This window comes from Trichosurus vulpecula, chromosome 2, assembly GCF_011100635.1.
Source record: "Trichosurus vulpecula isolate mTriVul1 chromosome 2, mTriVul1.pri, whole genome shotgun sequence".
In the NCBI taxonomy this organism is placed as follows: Eukaryota; Metazoa; Chordata; class Mammalia; order Diprotodontia; family Phalangeridae; genus Trichosurus; species Trichosurus vulpecula.
Window position 1 is genome coordinate 248,897,667 of NC_050574.1, and position 21,036 is coordinate 248,918,702.

A 21,036-nucleotide genomic window follows, 5' to 3' on the forward strand; every position below is an offset into this window, starting at 1 on the left:
GAGACCGGGGAGGTAGCAAGGATGGATGAGTCAAGAGAGGGTTTTTATTGTTTTGTTTTTTAAGATGGGGCAGACATGGGCATATTTTTTAGGCAGAGGGGAAGTAGCCAATGGAGAGAAATTGAAGATTAGTGACAGTAGGGATGATAGAGGGAACAATCTGCTGGAGAAGTTGAGATGGAATTGGATCGCTTGTGTATGTAGAGGTTTGCCTTGGTGAGAAAGGCCACTTCTTCATGAAGAAGGGTGAAGGAGATAGTGGCAGAAGGCATCCGAGTGACACAAGGAGGAAGTAACAGGAGGAAGTTCTTGGCAAATGGTCTCAAATTCTTTAGTGAAATGAGGCAAAGTTCTTATAAGTCACTTGCTAAGGGATAATGACAAAAGATCATACCCTCTGAGTTTTATCACACTAGCCTGGACAATCAACCATTTCCTCACCACCGAGGCTCCATCTAAGTTTGTCTGAGTGACCTCTGTGTGTCCATGTATGTGAACATAAAGAGGGTGAAAAAAGAACTATCCCACTAAAGTTAAGTCTTATTATAAAATTGTAGCTTTAAAAGTTCCTTCTGTGAAAAATCTGTTGAAACAAAGCTATAGCAAACAACCCATCAAAGTGCTTAAGGAAAAGCATTCTGGAAACATTTTTATATAGAAATATTTATTACAAAGATTTTTTTTACAACAAAGTAAATCACATGGTCATATTGTAGGAAAAATGAAAAAGGAAGAAGGAAAAGATTAAACATTAAAACACACAAAAAAAGAAGAAAGTGCTCATAGCAACATATTGTGGTCTCCATGAAAGTGCATCAATGGCTAATGCCAAAGTACCAACTTGGTGGTGGCATACTCAATAAGGACCGGTAAACCTTAGAAATCAAAACGCAAAAGTTCTTTATTTTTTTCTAAAGACATTTAGATGGAACACATTTATGAACCTATTCTGACTATACAACTATTTAAAAATAGTTTCTGGCTACAAAAGGGTACAGATACAATTACTTTACCAAACGTCTGCTTAAAAGCAAGTCAGATGGTTTATAAAACAAAAACTTTGCCAGTTGACTCTTCATATACTACATTGAACTCACCAAGTTTAAGACTCTCATAATCCAAGATTACCAAGCTGATTTAATTCAGGAGCAGGAGTAAAATTCAGGTATGTCCCTCTCATGTTCTTTTCTAGCTCCTAGGTTACATTATTGCCATATGAGGACTACTTTCAGCAAGTCTTGCGTCTTTGTGTAAAGATGGTTATAATGCTATGTTATAACTACATCTGCGGCTTATATGCTAGTTTGTTATATGAAGTGCTACATATGTGTAATATATTTTGCTCTATTCTATACCATGTGGTTATATAAAAATAAATGTGCTCTCCCAAATTCAACCAAAATATTCATGGCAAGAAAGTACTAGATGAGTATCAAAACTTTCCACATATTTCTCAAACCCTCACCATCAATAGGATAATACTGAGACCAGGTTAACAAACTCCAATTTTCATGGTTGGAAGAGAAATTATTTTAATAACTATATTTAAATGATGGGGATAAGATATAAGGAACATGAGGCCAGTCTTACTCAAAACAAATGAGTACAACTACCATTTTAGGGGGCAAGCAATGCATCTGAATTCTAGAGCACATAGATGGATAGACAATGAACATCTATCAAAGAGCAACCATATTAAAGCATAAACATCACTTTTCTGTTCTACGTTGTCTTTACCCCAGGGCAAAAGGGGAAGATCAGCATTACCAATATGTTCCCCATATTTCAGTTAATGGGGTATTTTTCCTAGTCCTTTAATCCCTAGATATGAAGGGGACTCCTTAACTCATATTTACATATTTTTAGTTTCTCTGAAGCTTGCCCCTTAAGGCATAACTGTAATAAACTCAAAAGAAACATCTTGACCATTTATGGGTGCCCTAAAGTAAGGACTGGTGCTACAATTCAGTAACAGGGATAGCAACAATTAACTAACCGTGTTACACAACAGACACATTACTTTCTGCTTCACTGGAGACTGTTTTTGTATTAGGACAACAAACAAAGAGCTGATTTCCAAGAGTTTTCTGGGCATATCGGAAATACATCATGTGACCCATTACCACAAAAGAGACTGAAATCAACACAAGTAAACCAAAAGCTTCAGGATTGGGCGCCAAAATGACCATGATGAAATGCACAAGATCTAGAAGATAGTTCATAGAGTTCTGTACACCATTTATAATGCCTCGTTCCGACTCTATTACATTTTCTTGTAGTAACTGCGTCACAGTCAAATCAAAGGCCCAAAGACCTGTAATGATAGTAACAAAAAAAAATACAAAATGCTTTCATTTTTCCATGTTTGATGCATGATCACATTTTCAGATTTCTAATATAACACCCTACTATATTTGTAAAATAAAGATTTAAAGATCTGACACTATTGCCTTCAGTTTATTATATGTAAAAGATGGAAATAAGAATGCTTTCACCACTTATCTCACAGGATTTCTTATAAGGAAAAACTTTCAAAGTTTTTAAATGTTATATAAATTAAGTACTTCTTAGAGGATCATGGATTTAGAGCCAAAACAGAGGTCAAAGGACATTGGAGACCCCTTCATTGTTGGTAAGAACGGAAGTCCATAAAGGTTTCCAGAGATGTTCAGTGACTTGCTCAAGATTACACAGGTTGCAGAGTTAGGGTACATGCTTAGATTCTTTGATCTGATACCAATTGTCTCATATGGTGTAGTAGGAAGAACAATGAATTTGTTTTCAGATGACCCATGTTAAAATCTCAGATCTGCTATTTACCACCAGTGTAATCTTGGGTGAGTCAAAAAGTCTCTGGGCCAATTTCCTTATCTATAAAGTGTGGGTGTAGGATTAAAAGATCTATGCTCCTCTCCAATTCCCAATCCAATGTTACTATTTCCCAGAAAGGCCTACCATGGTATTTGCTAATGACTTAATTCCTTAAGTTATTCAAAACAACTCCAATAATGAGTTAAAGAAGAACCAAGTGCCATCATAACTTTATTCTGCTGCTTATTTATCAAGCATAACACGCAACATGGAAGGAAGCCTTTGAAATCCAATCTGTGACATCATATGTAAAGAAGACTAGAAATAATATTTTTAAATAATGAACTAAATGGCACTTATATATTCATGATAAAGGGCTTAAGTTCCCTTTTACAACATAATTAGCAAACTGTCTACCTCTATGCTTGATTCTTTACAATCAATCTGTCTTGGCTGAATACTGATATGTTTGATAAATCAGTGCACTCATTGCAAGCTACAAGATGAATGCAATTTCATTTCAAGGAGGAAGTCCAGAAGTAACGTGCTAGCATTCTATTAATTTTTACCTAAATTTGCTCTGTAAGTAATTCTTACATTGTGAACCAATATTTCCTTTTAGAGCTACCAAAACTAAACTAAAACAAACAACAAAAAAAGATAGCTATTCTCATCTATTGTTTTTCTGTATAACCTCCAAAACACTGCCTTATTCTCATGGAACTATGCTGTGACACATACGTAAATAAAAAAAAATCTGTGACTCCTGTGGTACAGCTACGAAAGTTGTGAATTATCAAATAAAAGTGTAATGAAGCAGTCAACAGCCTACTCCTCTTTCCCAATCATTAAGCTCTCTTAAGGAATTAATTCCAGTGGAACAATATAAGGAATGCTAGAGGTGAGGAAAGGACTTGTAAATATTAGTTTGATTATAAATTTGTTGCTACCTGAATTAAGGTATCAGAATTAAGAATATTTAGAAATATCCTTAAACCTTAAGCATCTAGTTATGCTTAGTGAGAATTAAGCTCTACTTAAATTCTACTTCAAAAAGTATTCAAAGGAGCAAATATCTTTATTCTTCTACCTCTGAATTGTCTTTCTTAAGTGACTGATAGATTAAAAAAAAAAACTTTCTTACCAATTCTAGCAGCAATGACCCCTGCAAACAGCAGACTGACAGAGATTAAAGGTACAGGCTTTGGACTCATCTCTGCATATCCCTTAGTAGGATAAGACTCATTTAGTAAATTGTACATTCCAGTTGTGAAGGAAATTTCAGGTCCTTTGGTAGGTACTAGTGGGGACAATTCCTTACTTTGAATAAATCTTGAACGGATGTCTTCAAAGGGAGAAACTGATAAGTCCAAAGGACTTCCAGGCATGAAAACTGAGATCACACAGAGGATCAAACAGGCTATCTGTGCTATTCCAGAGATCAGACCTGTTCGAACCAGTCCACACTTTTCTCGTAGTCTGGTAAAAGCCACTGTTCCCATAATACCAGTGATAGCTGAGGCTGCCATGAGAAGACTGAGCACTGAGCCACTCAGACCCTGAGTGTAGGCATAGCCAGTAGTGATACAGTCAAACCCCAGGACAGTCATATAGAGGAAAGAAAGACCCATGCCAGCAAGAAACACTGGTTGGTTGTAATACGAGATCCATCCGTCACGGAAAGTACGGAAAGGCTCCGCTATCTGGGAAGCACAGCCAGGCTCTGGTTCATTCTCATACTCATACTTCATAGAATTTTCACCCATCAGATGGGATCCTTCCTGGGCTTTCTCAATATCTGTTAATTTTAAAAAAAAAGCATTGATCCTTAAGCATTTGAATTATGAGAACACCACAAGCCATTCAGCAGTTAGTTACCTTATCACTATACTTAAAAACCTTATAGTTTTTTTTCTACTTCCCCAAATGCAATGCGGTATTATTTTATTAGAATAATCTATTATCTATGTTCTTTTATTATTTTATTTGAATAATTTGCTTCAATAATAATTTGAGTATTCTGGTCAAAAAGCAACCCACATAATGTGAACTTCTAGAGAATTTTCTTTAAAAAAAAAGCTGCCACACCCACATTTTAATGACATCCTTTATACAATGATCACACTTGTTCCTTCTTTCCTTTTTCTTTTTGCATGTTGTCACCCTCATTAGAATGTAATATCTTTGAGGGTAGGCACTATCTTTTGTCTTTCTCTGCAACCTCGGTATTTAGCATAGTACCTCCCACATAGTAGGTGCTTGACAGCTGACTAATTTCATGAAATTGCTCTTTTATCATGCCTTCATTTTATTCTGTCTGTTCTTATGTCAACTTCCCTATAACTCCTCCTTAATATGTCTCAATAATCATACCCTATTCTATTTCCCATACCTCATGTGTTTCCCAATGGGTCATCTCCATCAAGCCTCCTTTCCTTAGCAGCCCCATGTTTATAGCACCAGGTAACTAAGCCAGACAAGATCCACATAGATTAAAGAAAGCCTAGGGCTTTCCTCACTAATTAGGGCTGGGGCTTTGATGGGGGATAAAGATAGGGACAGGATGACTTCATTAGCATAGAGAATTCCTGAGCAAGGAAACTCCCTCTACTAAAGCAGGTCTGCACCTTCTCTTACAATCTTACAAAGCTTCCTGGAAGGTTGATATGTTAAATGATTTGCCCTGAGGTCACTAGGCCACCAGGGATCAGATGTGGGGCTTGGATCCAGGATTTCCTGTTTTTGTCAGCTCTCTACCTACAACAAACTACCTCTTTGGAGGCCTTGAATACTTATGAAATTCTGATTATGTTCAAAGTCATTTGGTTTGACTATCAGGACACAAGGTCTGATCATCTTTTTTGAGAATACCTTTCTGTAAATTCAGTTGTTTCAGTTCTGTTTCATTTGCTTTTGGACAAGCTTTCAAAGCCAGAGCTGGGGTTTTCTGGTAAACTTTCCAGAGTAAGAAGTACTCTACACACATGGACACCAAATTCCATCCAGAAATGAACCCACAGCCAATCACTGGAGAGCCAAATGTCATTATCTGACCAACAGCCATGGGGGCCAGAATATTAGTTAACTGGTCAATTCTTCGTATTGTTGCATTCATATCTGTGGAAAAATCAATGAATAATAGACATTTGTTTAAAAAAAATCTCTAAGAGAAATAGAAAAAAATCATACAAATGATATCAAGACATAGACCTAATCTCCAAAAGCTTTTTTAAAAAAAAGTGCATATTGCTTTGGCAGAAATATTTATTGTTTTTATCAAGTTATAATGAAAGTCTGTCAAATTTTTCATATATTTGGAAATTGTTACATTTCAAAACTGAAAGATTTTGTTTCATAAAAAAGTCCTTCTATAAGAAAGAAATCTTAGGCCTGAAGCCTATCTTGTCATTTCCTACATTGCAGAGAATTAACAAGATCCTGTGTGTTTTTTAAAGCACCTTGAGAGAAAGGTGACTACTAAGCATGTGGTTAGAAAAAACTGCCTTTAATAATTTTTCTAATTCCTTCTGGTAATTACTTACCTTCTAGTTGGTCCCATTAGACTGATGAATATACAATGCCTATTGATAACAGAAGAACTTTGACATGTTTCCTAGTTTCTCTAGAGAAGCAAGGGTAATATTGATTTTTAAATGAGGCTATTTTTGCAGTGACTTAATTGCCTGAAACATAGTAGTCACTTCTCAAATTAATATTGAATTGAGATTCCGGCTCCTATACTTTTTTTGTGCAGATACAACACACATAGCCAGGAAAGAAGTGCCAAATTAAAACAAATAACTGGATAATTTGGGTCAAAAAATGCTTTCATCTGAAAGATCAAGAGAAATGGGACTAATTTTAATTCAACAGATAAGGTCATATAAACTCTTTGCCCCTTTTTGTAGCTATAAATAATTTTCAGTTTCATTACTATTGTGTGCTGATTGTTTCCTGCACAACTATTAACTACCAAATTCGTATTTTCTATCAAATAGAAAAAAAGGTTGTATCAATTAACATCCAAATTTCATTTTTCGAGGTTTGTATTATATATTTGTAATAGCTAATTGATGAAACTAAGTAACTGACGACAATTAAAGAGAAAGACAAGTAAAATGAGAATTTTAAACAGCAAGGATTAACTGAATAAGTAGCACATAGTACAAACTACTATTTGAATGTAAAATCATTTTTAACTAATGATAGTGGACAAATCAAACTAGGTATTAGACTGATTTCTAGAACAAGCAGGATAGGCAAGGAAAAAACCCTTTAAAATTATGCTTTGGAAAAGTAGGAAAAAATAAAATATGCCAAGATTTTAGCTAACAACTCAATTCACATGAAAGCAAATGGTTTTAAAAGGTTTTTTTTCTTTGACATATTTACAGATGCTTTTATTAAGAGACATGGAAAATGCACACACACACACATATATATATGTGTATATACACACACACACACACACACACACACACACACATATAGACCCCCCCCCCCCAAAAAAAAGATGCACTGATGATCAGCTATTCTAAGTTGGGCATGCAATAAAGAATCATTTGAGCATTTTTAAAATTATTCACTGCCTAAAAGGAACTAGCCTACCAAAAATACACACACACACACACACACACACAGCAGGAGAGACAGACAGAGACTGAGAGACAGAGAGAAATAAGTATGATGGGGACTTTAGGAGAAAAAAAGCTCAAAATGAGTCATACCTATTAGATGCCTGCATTCCAGAAGGGACAGGCCTTATCTTAGAGTTCAATACGTAAAATAGATATGATATGCTAAGTATTAACATCTGGTCACAGGAAGAAAGGTTAATGAGAAAATTAGAATCATTACTTTAGCTCCAGGTGGTACACAGGTAAAAGTCTTCTGAACTGCATTCTCCTGCACTAAATTGTTAATAGGTTTACACAGGTTGTTAAAGGCACTGTGGCAATACCATTCAAATTATTATACTGCCACTACAAAACACTCCCTTCCTCAAGAAACTGCAATGGCTCCCTACTACACCAAATCCAAACTCTTCTTTTAGCCTTTAAGGTCTTCCACTAACTTTGGTCCAACTTTCACAGTCTCATCCATTGTTATGAACTAACATGAATTTACTGTGTGTATTCTGGAGAAGTGTTGTTCAGCACATCCCATGCCAACAACTTGCGTGGTCCAACTTATGTACCCTTGAATTTTCCAGACCTACCTATTTCCTCCTACAAAACCCTAGTCAAAACTAAAATCTTCCAGAAAGCTTTTCCTGAGTAAAGGAAAGATCTAAGTAGAATGGATGACTTTAAGCCTCATTAATACGGATGTTTAACAGCCTCACTTTTCCCTACAATGATTTTTTTTAACTCTTCTTTAAGTCTTGATCTACATTGCTCTGAATACATGGAACACTCCTAAAGGGAGGGACCTTTGAAAGGAAAAAGAAAACACTACATAGTATGTTTTATGCTAAAATAGAACATGGATTACAGGACACTCAGTTTGGGGAGGGTGGCATTGAGGAATACATTGTATATAGCAACAAATATTATTTTTCATATCTACAATTAGTAATTCAAGCTTCTGCAGGCAGAGATTATATAGTGTCTATTTAGTATTTAGTATCTCAAATGTCTGCTAATATTACTGTCTACATATAGTGGGTTCCCAGTAAAAAGCTGTTTTTTTACCTTAATACCACAGTAAAAGTTTTCTGGTGTTAAGTAGAAATATCTTTTTTTTTTCTTCAGTCTTTGAGGAAAATGTGATATCCTTGATAATGACTAGTAAATATTATTCATCTCTTTTTCAAGCTTTTACTATTTTAAGTCAACTGGTGTGTAAATGCCTTCCACACACAAATGGCAACCAATCTATAACAGCAGATTAATCTCAGGCAGTTAGTTTGCCTAAAGCTCAAAAAGGTATGAAGTCAGGGTCCAACAACTAATAAGAGTGAAAGATGGGCTTTGAACTCAGGTCCTCCTGATTCTAAGTCCAGCACGCTAGCCTGGACTAGTGTGCAACCCTGCCTCTCATATTCTAAAGATTAGAAATCTAGAGATTTCTAGACCTATGTGATTTTATTGGGACAGGGAACAACCACCTGAGGAACTCCATCTACCAATGCACGTTGGCACCTTCCTTCCAATTTACTGTAATCCTAAAGAGTTGTTTAGAGTAGAGGGGTCAAACATCCAGATGGGATACACGCTACCCACAATACCCCTGTACCGCCAGAAACAGATTAAAGTGTAATGGGGGAACAATTACCAACATAAATAAGAATAGAAAATAGAAAAAATGAACAGAGATAATGTTAATATGTGGTTTTCCAGTCAACGTGCAGCCTGCAGGGATAGTGACCCAATTTCTATTTCAGTTTGACACCACTGATGTAGAGCTATGAAAGGTCAAAGGGCTTTCCCAGGGTCACAACAGCCAGGAGGGGTCAGATGGTAGACTTAAAGCCAGGTTCTCAGTAATGAGAAAAAAACAACCACCCAATTAACAGACTCAAGAGAGCAAAAAAGAGATGTCCCTCTCGTCTCTTTTTAAATATAATATTAAGAATTATTTGTAAACTTATCATTATAACACAAACCAATTTTGTTATTGTTGTCTGGGTTTGGGTCCTGATATTAGGCATATGACTACAAAAGTACTGTGCTTTCCAACTATTAATGTTAGAGAGTTTTTCTAAACATAAAAAAAAAAGCTTCCTTGTCAACACTGACTTAAGCATTTTTCCTTAAATAACCAAGTCAGTTAAAAGAGGAGAGGAGGAAGGGGCGTGGGGGGAAAGCAAACAAAGGCTACTGAATCTTACCTGCTAATTTGCTTCTGTCATCCCCTGCAACAACAACAATCCAGTCTCTCTGAATTGTGATCCCAGTTGCAGTGCTGGCCAAATTTGCAATATTTGCAATAGTGATGATCAGGATATAACAGGAAGTCTAAGGAATCACAAAGTGGGAAATCAAGTTTAAAATTCTAATCCTAAAGAATTTCCTTCACAACTTTCCATGTTATTCTTTGGTAACATAATTAAGTGATTCAAATTTTAACCTTCATGTGTAAGGAACAATTTTATTTTCAATATACATTAGTAAAATGTGTTAGAGGTCCCCTAAGGTTAAAAAGAACTTTTATGTATTTTCTTCATCTTAGGTCATTTGTTTTACAGAAACTAAGTAAATGTTGAAATGTTCATAAAGACGATTTAAGGCAAAATGGCTGAAAATATGTTTGTGGGGTATGCCCTCCCTAGACGTAGTTGAGGCAACAAGACCATTAAGTGGGTAGAGCCCTGGACCTAGAATCTGGAAGACCCGAGTTCAAATTTGGCTTCAGATACTTAGAAGCTCTGTGATCCTGGGCAAGTCATTTAAACTGTCTGCCTCCGTTTTGTCAAATATAAAATGGGGATAATAAAAGCACCTGTTTGACAGGGTTGAAAGGATCAAGTCAAGTAATTTTTGCAAAACTGCTTAGCCTAATGCCTAGCGAGATATCAATACTTATTCTCTTCCCCAACTCTTCCCTCAGACACATCTGCCCACAGAAACATATAGAATATCTGTTCTTTCCTCATAGCCCAATTTCATTAAGTGACACTAAGCCCTTTGTTTTTCATAATGCTCTATTTCTCTTTTCTTGATGGAGCCACCACCACTGAATCACAGTATTAAAGACTGTTAAGAAGTCATTTAAGTCAGTCTCCAAATCATCATAGCATGTGTATCTAAGGGCTATAGTACTGGTTAATCTCAGTATCATTGTAGTTCCTCACAAACAATAGACAAGTCTCAAGCTAATAACAATGTGCAGAAACCTTACGAACGGAATTAAAAGAAGAAACCATGCTTAAATCTTTTACAACTAGCACCTGTTAATATCTTCTCATTAAAGTATTTAATTGAGAACTTACAAGAACCCATCCATCGTACATGGTCAGAAGAGCAACTTTATGCAAGAAGACCACCATTAGGATGATACCACACACGATGACTGAAACATTCTGTACGATCAAAGAAGTCTGGGCCACTATAGCAAGGAAGGAAAAAACAATTGCTTATAATACACAAAAGTACTGGGTGAGCCAATACTCGCTTTCACTTCAGTGTTAGAACTGCTTGAAGATATAAGTGCAGTAAGTAGCATACACCTACATACACACACAAAATAACTTTCCTGATTCACTGAATTAAATCGTCTCTCAGCTATTCCCTTACACCTCCCCCAATCACACTCCAAATCAAACAAGAATAACTGAAACACAAAATAAGGTGTACCCAACACAAGTGACTATATTCACTCATGAGCAATTCCTAAAGTATCATGTAAAAATTGTTTATTTCATTTTTGGTTTGGGTTGTTTTTTTCTTTTAAACTACTCTGATTCAAGGAGGAATCAAATCCTCACTGGTACTATTACAAAGAAACGACACAGCTCTTAATTTCTGCTTAAGATTCATAGATAAGATATGAAAACTGTCTATACTACAGCTAGAATTAGTAATCTACTACATGGTCAATTGTAACCTACAAGACAAAGTAGTACATAAGAGAAGTTTGCCGAGAATACGGAAACAGTTTATACTTTTATCACCATAAAATATATTGTTGCCACCAAATCATTAGTTACCTTCTCCTCAATTTTAGCATTCCTACAGTAAAGAGGAGAGCAGGTGATGGTGGAAAGAATTAGAAATCTAGAATTAGCTTAGACTTAGAGAATCTTAGAAGTCTACAATTAGAGTCAGAAAACCTGGGTTCAAGTCAATCAATAAACATTTCAATCAATAAATAAACATTTATTAAGTGCCTACTATGGCCAAACACTGTGCTAAGTGCTGGAGATATAAAAGGAGGTAAAAGACAGTCCTTGGCCTCCAGAAGCTTACAAGCTAGTGGAAGTTCCAAATTTTCCCCTGGCTTCTTATGTGACCTTTGGCCACTCCCTTAATCTTTCTGTGCCTCAGGATTCTGGTCTGAAGAATGGAGAGAATGCCTGCCCTGCACACCTCACAGGGCTATTGTGAAGGAGTAATGTTCTATCATCTCTGAAAACATTCAGAAAGTAATATATTGTTATATAAGTAAAAAATGATTTTTAAAAACCTCTTTTATCCTACTCCTCAATTTTTAATCACTACAAAAAGACTAAAGTTCACCAGTGTTAAAATTATGAGTTAACCAAAAAATCAGCATGCCTTCCCTACCTTGTAACATTCAAAAGAACTAGGGGAAAAAAGAGAACACAGAACTGTCCTTCAGGGAATTGGTTTGGAGACCAGAGAAGTTAAATAACTTTGCATTTCCCCAGGACCTCTAAGAATCTTGTCAGGCCTTCTTGGTTACAATTAAGTGGGTAATTCAGGAAATTTTTGCCTGAATTATCTGCTTTGGCCATCTATATTGCCCTAAGTCAGTAGACAACTGAAACTGTTCAATCTTTTGACTAAATTTCTTGGCTGTGTGGAACTGGCTTCTCCAATTGTGCTGTTTAGAGAAAAGTATGAAAGAAGCAACAATATCTAATGAAAATAACATTCCAACATAATATGGCCAACATAAAAGTCCCGTTTTGGCACTTTTGGATTTCAAATTCTCTAAAACACCACTATGTGAAAGCCCCATTTAAATATTTTCTAGCAGTAGTCTTATAAAGGGATTCCATTGGATTTCCAAGACAAATCAAGCCAGAGTTAAGCCAGCTTTTAATGCTTAACATGGTCCTCAGAAAAGTGTCACTTGATGTTAATTATTAACATTTGGACTTTATCAGGAGCTACAGGTATTTTTAAAAGTCCTTTATTTATTCCCTCAGCACAAATGTGACCGGTATTCCTACATGGTCCAGGATCTAGATCCTCCACCCCCAATAGAAAATGGGACATCGAGGTAGGTATTTAATAAATATTTGGTGGGCTGAAGCGCTTCTTCATCTATTCATTATTAATTTGATCATAGCTACCATTGCAGGAGGAACAGTTCAAGGCTTTGCAGAAGGAAAGCATAGCTCTTTTCCTAACACAATATTTCTCATCATTAATTAGGAAATTCACTGACTGTTTCTTTTTTCTTCCCCTATACCCTTTTAAATATAGATCAGACAAATGTCCTTCCCCTTGAATTGAAGAGGGTTAGTTCAAAGAATACCACCTTTAAGCCTTGGATTCTTATCTACCCAATCTCCAATGATGGCTCCCAGGATCAGAACAGAGCCTGCCACCACCAGCCCGTAGACAGCAGTTAAGAGCAGGCTGTTTCCATAGAGCTCAACCAGAAACAGAGATACTGCAAAATGCCACATCCGATCTCCCTTGAATAAAAAAAAATGGAAGAAATGAAAGAGTTCATTAGTATTTTTACTTTATAGACAATTATACACAGAAAGCTACTTTCTTATTGGAAGAGCCCCTCCAGCTAAGGATCCCAAGTGAGACATTAGCTGCTTACATATCAGTGTCAGAGTAGCTAGAACCAGATACAAAGAAAGATAGATAGTCCCTGCTCTCAAGGAGCTTACAGTCTAATGGGAGAGACAATATTCAACAACTATGTACAAACAAGCTATATGTAGGATAAATAGGAAATAAGGAAATAATTAAAAGAGAGAAGGCACTAGAATTAAGGGGGACTGGGAAAGGCTTCCTTGTAAAGGGTGGCATTTTAGTGGATACTGGAAAGAAGTCAGAAGGCAGAAATGAGGAAGGAGGAGTACTATGTATTTAATATAAATGAGAGGTAATCTTAGTGGGAAGACACTTGGGAGTGGGGGCAGGAGTGGGTGGGTCGAGAACTGGGAAAGGACTCACTAAAACAAAAACAAAAAACAAAAAACCCAACTCTTCAGATACACATTCTAGTCTCCCAAAATCAACAGCCACTTGATAGTACAACCATCGGAAGTTAAAAGTGGCAACCCTGGTAGGACACAGAAGGCATTTTAACCCCAGTAGCTGAGTTCACAATGAAATACTTGGACACAGAAGGAAAAAAAAAACACACTCACTCATCAGTCTAAAGAAAAGGATAGACTTAATGAGCAACTCTTTTCCCCTCATTCCATCCTTTATTTCTACTGGGCAACTTAAGTCAGTGGCCTCATACTTTTGGATTCACCAAAACTGATTGAAGTAGAACTACAGCAACCTTGGATAAAATCAGACACACCTTTGGTCAAATAGTTACCATGCTGAAGAGGTATAGTTAAATTGGAAGAAAGAACAGTGTTTTATTGAAACTGAGCACACATCCCCCAGTGTATGATCCACAGTGATTTGCACATAGTAGGCATTTTGATATAAGTGAAGTTATTTTTTTTAAGGGTTCAATGAAAAAACATCAGTCAGGAAAAGGCCAGTTTCCTCATATGTAAGATTAAAGGGTTGTGCTTGGTGATGTTAAGGTCCTTCCCAACTCTGAAATCCTATGATATGATTTGTTCCCTGTGGTAATTTTACAAAAGAAAAAAAAATATTTAACAGGAAAAGCAGCTCGATGCAGAAAGATAAGGTTAACAAGCGCCAATTCTGACATTAAATAGACAGAGTTAGTAAAGGGCTTAAGTTTATACACAAACATATATTTCATGCATGCGAGCTTTTAAAACACAAACTATTTTAGTAATAAAAGCTTGTTGAAGAATAAGTGATTAAAACATTCAAGGGATGAGAATTTTACTTTTTTAAAGCACTGATCCCTACAACTGAGTAGATAAAATGCTCATAGACTTCAAATGTATTTGTAAACTGAAAATAGATTCTAAAAAAGAATTTAGATAAATTCATAGATGATTCATCCAGGAATGGGTTATTCAAGGGAACAAGGATCTTCTGAGATATCTTTGATATTAAGCTCAGAGGGTAGGAAAGACAACCATGGTCTTTCACCACATATACCTTGTCAGAGATGGAATACTGGATGAATCAATCACAGGTCTTACCCACTCTGAAGACATGTTAGCATGCTCCTAATACACTGATAAAAATACTTAACTTTCTTAGAACATCAAGAATTAAAATTAAAATAAAACCAAAGTAATAAATGACAGGATTCATTGAAATTACGATCTGCTGTGTTAGAAATCCTTTGTGATAAACTTCTATCTGTATCACAATGCTTATTTAGGCACCCCCTCCCAAAAAAAATAACATATACCCAGGTCTGAGCAGGGGGAGATCTCAACCTATGACACTTTTTCATTACGGCAAAAAAAATCATACTAATTGAACCTTAGTTGTGAAACTGGTAAGGACAGGTTATAGAGCAATTAGCAAAGGTGAACAAAACAAGAACAATGATTTATCAACTTATTCTATCAGGCTGTAATGGATTTATATTCTGAATTTAACAGAACTTTGAAGAGAAGTAATCATAGTACTGAATTATTTGATCGTGAAAATGTGTAAAGTTTTTTGGAAACCAGATTTATAAAGCAAAATATACAGGGTGCAGGGCGGTGAGTTTCAACTGAGAAATAAGAAATAGGAAGTTTATTTTGCTTAAAAATTAACCAAGAATTGACTATGCTAAAAAATTACCACATGCTACAATTAAAACAGGAAGCTTTCAAAATCAATGAAAGTATATAATGTAAACAAACTACATTTCAGTAATGTGTGTTTTTTATAGTTAACATTATGTACAAACAAAAATATATGCATATATATGCAAAAATTCCATTGATTGAGGGTAGAATTACGTTTGGATAGAGAACAGAGAGGGGAAGATTTTCCTGTAGCCATCTGTAGTTCTCTCTACAAAAGTCAGTATAAGTGCAAACATTATGAAGTTGCATCAGCAAATGAAATTCTTTCTGCCTAACCTGAAGATTAGGAAATACAATTTTAATTTTTTGGTTTTTTTTCCTTATACTTCTTCCAAAAAACTTGGTTTTGGAATCATCTTAAGGAGGTACACCAGTGGGAAGCCCGCTTTATTAAATTTGCTTTCCTTCTTACTCTTTCCTCCCCTCCCTTCCTTGTCACATCCCCAACCCCTCCTCCATACCACTGCTGTAGCCATGATGGGGAAGGAAGGCAATTGTTCCAGTTACCTGAACTTCCAACAGAACTAGAAAGTCAGTCTTATAAGGCATTTCAGATTCTACTCTATTTAAATAAAAGTCCAAGAATGGGACAGCAGTGATGGCAAAGTAGCATGAAAGGTAGTTCCTGATGCCCTGATGTCAGGTTTTTAGGAAGATATTCCAAAAAGAAGCCTCGGTTTCCATATTGTCGCAGAGAATAATGATATATATTTGTATACCAGACAGTGTGGTCTTGATACAAGAAAAAAAACAACCCTGGACTGGAGTCAGAGTATGGGGGTTTGAGACCCACTTCTGCTACTTTGCTATCTGTGACTCTGGCAAGGCGCATTCACCCTCAGTGTCTTCATTTCTTAAATGGGGGTAGGGGAGAGATGCTCAACAAAATTACTTAAGTTCTTTCGCTTTAAACATCCTATAAAAATGAAACCACCAACCTGAATGTTACTAAGGTGGCAGCCAACAAAGTTGTTTTTTCTAGAAATAGGGACTGATTTTGTCAACTCTTTTACACAGTCTGCCCCTTGTTAACTATAACATCTCTTTGCCTTTGTTCAAAGGGGCAAGTTTCCCTACAACTGAAATGTCTTCTCTTTTCCTCCTTCCATTAACCTCCAATCTCAAGTAGTGGAAATCCTCCTCATACTTTATAACCTAGCTCAAATACCTTTTCCACAAAGCCTCCCCAGATCGTCCCAGTCAGCATTCTTCCTCTTGACTCAGACCTCACACAACCCACATTTTACATAATGGCACCATTCTCCATTATATTTATCTATATATGTATCCCATGTTCCTTCTAGATTGTGAACTTCAGGGGGACAGGGACCATAGACTGTCTATACGTTCCTCAGGAGGAGTTCAACAATGAGAAGTTGAAGGCAGGAGCACCAATTTCTGATGAACTGGACAAACGACCAGTTTAGATATAAAAAGTGGAGACTTACTAAAGGTGACTAGATGTCCTTACTTTTAAAATTTTCTCCCCTTTGTCCCAAGGAGACTTTTAAAATGATGAATTTGTTCCTTCATCTTTTTACCGTGTATTTGTCCATTATCTTTTCATAGATATCAAGTCTAAGAGAATTAAATGACTGGAGAACACAGGCCTCTTTGCATCACTCACAGTAATTAGCACAGGAAAGATGCTCTCAGTAATTATTTTTTGATTGGCCCTCACTATCAAATAAAAAGGCATTCATTCCTAACCTCTAGGGTTTGTCCAAGCAAACACATGTGAAGACAATCTTTCCACCCTGAGTTCTCACAAATGGTAGGAAGAAATCTTTTATGGAAAATGTTTTTTCTAGAATTTAAAACTAGGAAGAAAACTACAGAATCTTTTAATATTCTTTGCTTCAAAATGAGAGGGGGAGAAGCTAAATTTAGGAGTATTTTCAGTTTAATTTTCCCTTTGCCTGGGTTGCTTTGGGATTATATTAACTGGTCATCACTTTGTGGGAGGAGGGGTGATTTTTCAAGTGATTCTGAAAAATCCTGGAGTAGCAGTTTGTCTCCCTTTTAGACAATCTAACCCATCCCCCCCCAAACCGATTAACCAAAGCTCAAAGAAATAAACCCTAAACTTGGCAAATATTTGGAAATGAAGCACCTTCTGACTGCATGGACTAAGTCCTGTGAATAAACCAAGAATGACAAATACTGTGTTTCTACTGCCATTTATTGATCTGCTGGGCTTATGTTTGATTATAAAAAAACAAGTTTCAGGCTTAACTTTACCAAGGGCAATTTCCCAAGAGAAACAGAGAGGAAGACAGAGAATGCAAGAAGACGGGCAGAGAATCTGCTGTATGGACAGTAACCAACTAACATTAACCACACTTTGTTTACAATTTATTTGCAGAGTCACTCTCATCTGCCCAACCTGATTTATGAGACGTGTGCCTGCCTTTTTAAAACAGCTACCAATAAACTGCTGTTAGATGTTAGAGAGATTAAAGAAACTATTAAACTATATTACATAAAAACACAGGGCATAGGTTTTTCCCATTTCATTAATGGGTCAAAAGTGATCATATAAAACTTTAGAATTTTTAAAAATCCTAAAATCATTCTTGGTTTCTTTCTCAAAATTCTCATATCATTTTTAATATAACATGATGCATGAGTGCAATGCACTCTGCTTATTTTTTAAAGGAGGAAGCGTTTATTAATGAAGAGATTTTTAAACCAATAATTAAGGACTGACCTATCTCACCTGTGAAGTTGGCCAGTATAACTATTCTCATTTTGCTGATGACAGAACCAAGGCATATAATTTTAATGTAGCATACATGGCAAATCGGTGGCATAATTTCTACAAAGTTTTTGATGTTCAAGCATGTTAGTTCATTGAACCACAAAATAGTTTGCTTCATAAATAGCTAACAGCTAATAACATATAAGACCAGCCTTTTCAACCACCTAAATATTCATTCTCATTGATTCTATTACTTGCACATATAACTGTTAATTCTGGCAACCATTGAATGCCTTCTGCACAGTCCCTAGGAGTCCATACTGGAAGCAAACTTCCTCCCCCCAAAAATGATCTTTTTCAAATAGTTTGAGAGAAACGTTACATGCAGTCCTCACTTCTTTTTAAAGGTAAAACCACCATTACTCTTTATGCCAATCTAGTAATGAGACACACAACATATTAAATGACTCAAAGATTTTTGTCATTTTGGCTTTGCATTTTGGACACCCCTATCCTATTTTAATGTAATTCTATATAAAGATGATATCACAGACATCAAATGGAAAATGTGAAGGTAAGAATGTGAATGATAAGAAAATGTGTTTTAAGAATGCTAGTAAAAACATAAATGCTTATTAAGTGATTCAGCACTCTGATAGCACCACAAGTCAACTGGAAGTCGAGTCAATGGTCACATGTCAGAAAGAAAGGTAAATTGTATAACTTATGTAGCAAATGCTACAGTACATTTTTACTTACCCAAGTGGATAGAGCATGACCAATGTAGAGAAGAAATTTTGCGGAGGTAACATAGTCTTTAAAGGATTCTGCAATGGAGACAAAGGCAGAAAAGGGTGCATTCAGTCTTTGTGAAAAAGATATTCTTTTTAATTGTACTACCAAATCTCTCTAGTCTTCATCAATTTCTTTCTTTTAAAACTGATTTTGATTAAGTCACTTCATGAAGTAAGTCCTATGACTCTCACGAGGTCCCTGAAATAAAAGAGACATCTTGTTTTCTTGACTATGAAGCCATTTAATTTGAGTACATCTAGCACATAAAATAAAGATAGATATCCCTTCAGTCTACTTCCCTTCGCCTTTTACCCAGGGCCACACCCACTCTTCTCCACTCTACCCCTATCCCATACTTCATTATCTATACATGGGTATAGGAAATAGGTTTATGATTCCATGGCTATAAGGAACTCTTAGGTGAGGAAAGTCCCTCTACAACTCAGGCAACTCTCTGCAACTTTTTTTTTTTTTTTGCAGACCACCAGAGCACCGAGAGCTTAAGTGACTTGCCTAGGGTCACACAGCAGGTTTGTGTCAGAGGAAGGCAGTGATTGGGATCCTCCTGGCATCCAGAGCATTGCCCAAGCGCTGCCTCTCTGGCACGGTTATACAGTACACAAATGATCCCTCTTAGCTCACTTTTAAACTACGGAATCCATAAATTCCTCTGCTCCTCATTTTTCACCAAAATACAAGATTGCTATCAAAAATCCTGGCAGCTAATGGTTGCATCTTTACCCAACCTGCTTACCACATATACCTATTAGGTTAACTCACAAAAGAACAGAGCTGCTCATGGCCCCACTCACCACAGCATCCTCCACGAGGGTTTTGGTCATTTTCACGGGTCATGACAACAGGCGCTCCTTGTTGACTTTTCTTTGTCCTCTGCTGTTGCTGCTGCTACTGATGTTTTTATGTTTTTGTCATTCACCGGAGTGCAAATAACTGCAGACAGCACCACCAAAAATCAAGGAAACAAAAACAACACGCTAGAAAACTTTTAAAAATTTTTAAAAAATAAAAGGCAACCCGGGATATCTCTTTGTTTTCTTTCCAAACTTAGCTATCACTGTAGCTGAAGTTGGAAAGCGATAGCCTTATGGCTAGGGGAGAAGGGCAAACAGGCTTCGGAGGGCTGTTGGGGGGCCTCAACAGAGGCTCCCAGCTGCCGAGGCTGTCACCAAGGCCCTGGCCTCCACCCGAACTCTTATACCGGGCCTGGGGGTGGAGCTCGGGCGGGCACCTGGCCAGCGCCCGCCCCACGTGAGCTCACCCCGCGAGTGCGGGGCGCTGACCGGCGATCTGCGGTGCATCCCTCCACGCCCTCTGCAAGAGTCGCCTCCGTAGAGGCAGAACCTTCGCTCTGAGCAATAAAAAGCTGCCCCGAGACTCCAGGACTTGCACCTCCGCGCACGGGACGTGGGAAGCCTGGGAGCATTTTCATGCGTGGGAATTCCAGTTGTCCGGGTTTTCTTCTGTGCTGAGGAGGAAGGCGAAGAGAAGAACCTGTGGGGGAGAGGTGGGAGGCGAGCCTGGAAAGAAGGGGGCGGAGATGTGGGAGGGAGGGAGGGGATATGCTCAGCCTTGACCGCCGGAGGGGCTCTGGTGAGAACTTGTTTGCGCATACTCGTTCCTGGCACTAGAGGGTGGGGGGAGAGCAGGTAGTATAGCAGTTTGCGAAAATCTCTAGCCATCAACGTGGGTTTTTCCAGTGAAAGAGAATCTCTTGAGGAGTCCATTACACGAAAATAACCTCACTGGGCATTCCCTGTCCTTCAGCTTTCTGAGGGCCTTGATGCATACATTGCGTTTAGCGAATACTGTGATTGTAAGGGGAAAGGACTAGGTTCAAGTCCCAAGCTCTGCTACTATGTAGCCTTGGACAAGTTGCGGTTCCTTAGCTTAGTTACCCAAACAGGAGGCCTGTATTTGTCTTTTCTCCTCTTCTTCCTTCCTTCTTTTCCCTTCCTCTTCTGTGTCTTTGTTTTTGTCTCTTTCTTCCTCCCCCTCCACGTTCACAAACTTTCTATCTCTGACATCCATTACTTCAAGTACCACTCTTCTACATTAAGCCTTTTCTTATCCCCCTAGTACCTTCACTCTCTTACTACCTTGCATTTATATTATATTTATTCTGTATGTGTTTATAGAAGTAAATGTT

The 21,036-nt window shown here is 37.2% G+C and overlaps 1 protein-coding gene across 1 annotated transcript; it reads right to left on the minus strand.

Annotated features, from left to right (window-relative positions):
- Nucleotides 1–644: 644 nt before the first annotated feature.
- SLC40A1 (solute carrier family 40 member 1) lies at nt 645–20,057 on the minus strand. Its single transcript, XM_036747977.1, has 8 exons — nt 19,682–20,057; nt 18,834–18,901; nt 12,982–13,141; nt 10,745–10,860; nt 9,644–9,770; nt 5,683–5,928; nt 3,956–4,609; nt 645–2,314 (listed from the first exon to the last, which is right to left on the minus strand). Exons 1-8 carry the CDS (start codon nt 19,722–19,724, stop codon nt 2,001–2,003), a joined length of 1,728 nt encoding a protein of 575 aa, XP_036603872.1. The 5' UTR covers nt 19,725–20,057; the 3' UTR covers nt 645–2,000.
- Between the last annotated feature and the right edge of the window lie 979 nt (nt 20,058–21,036).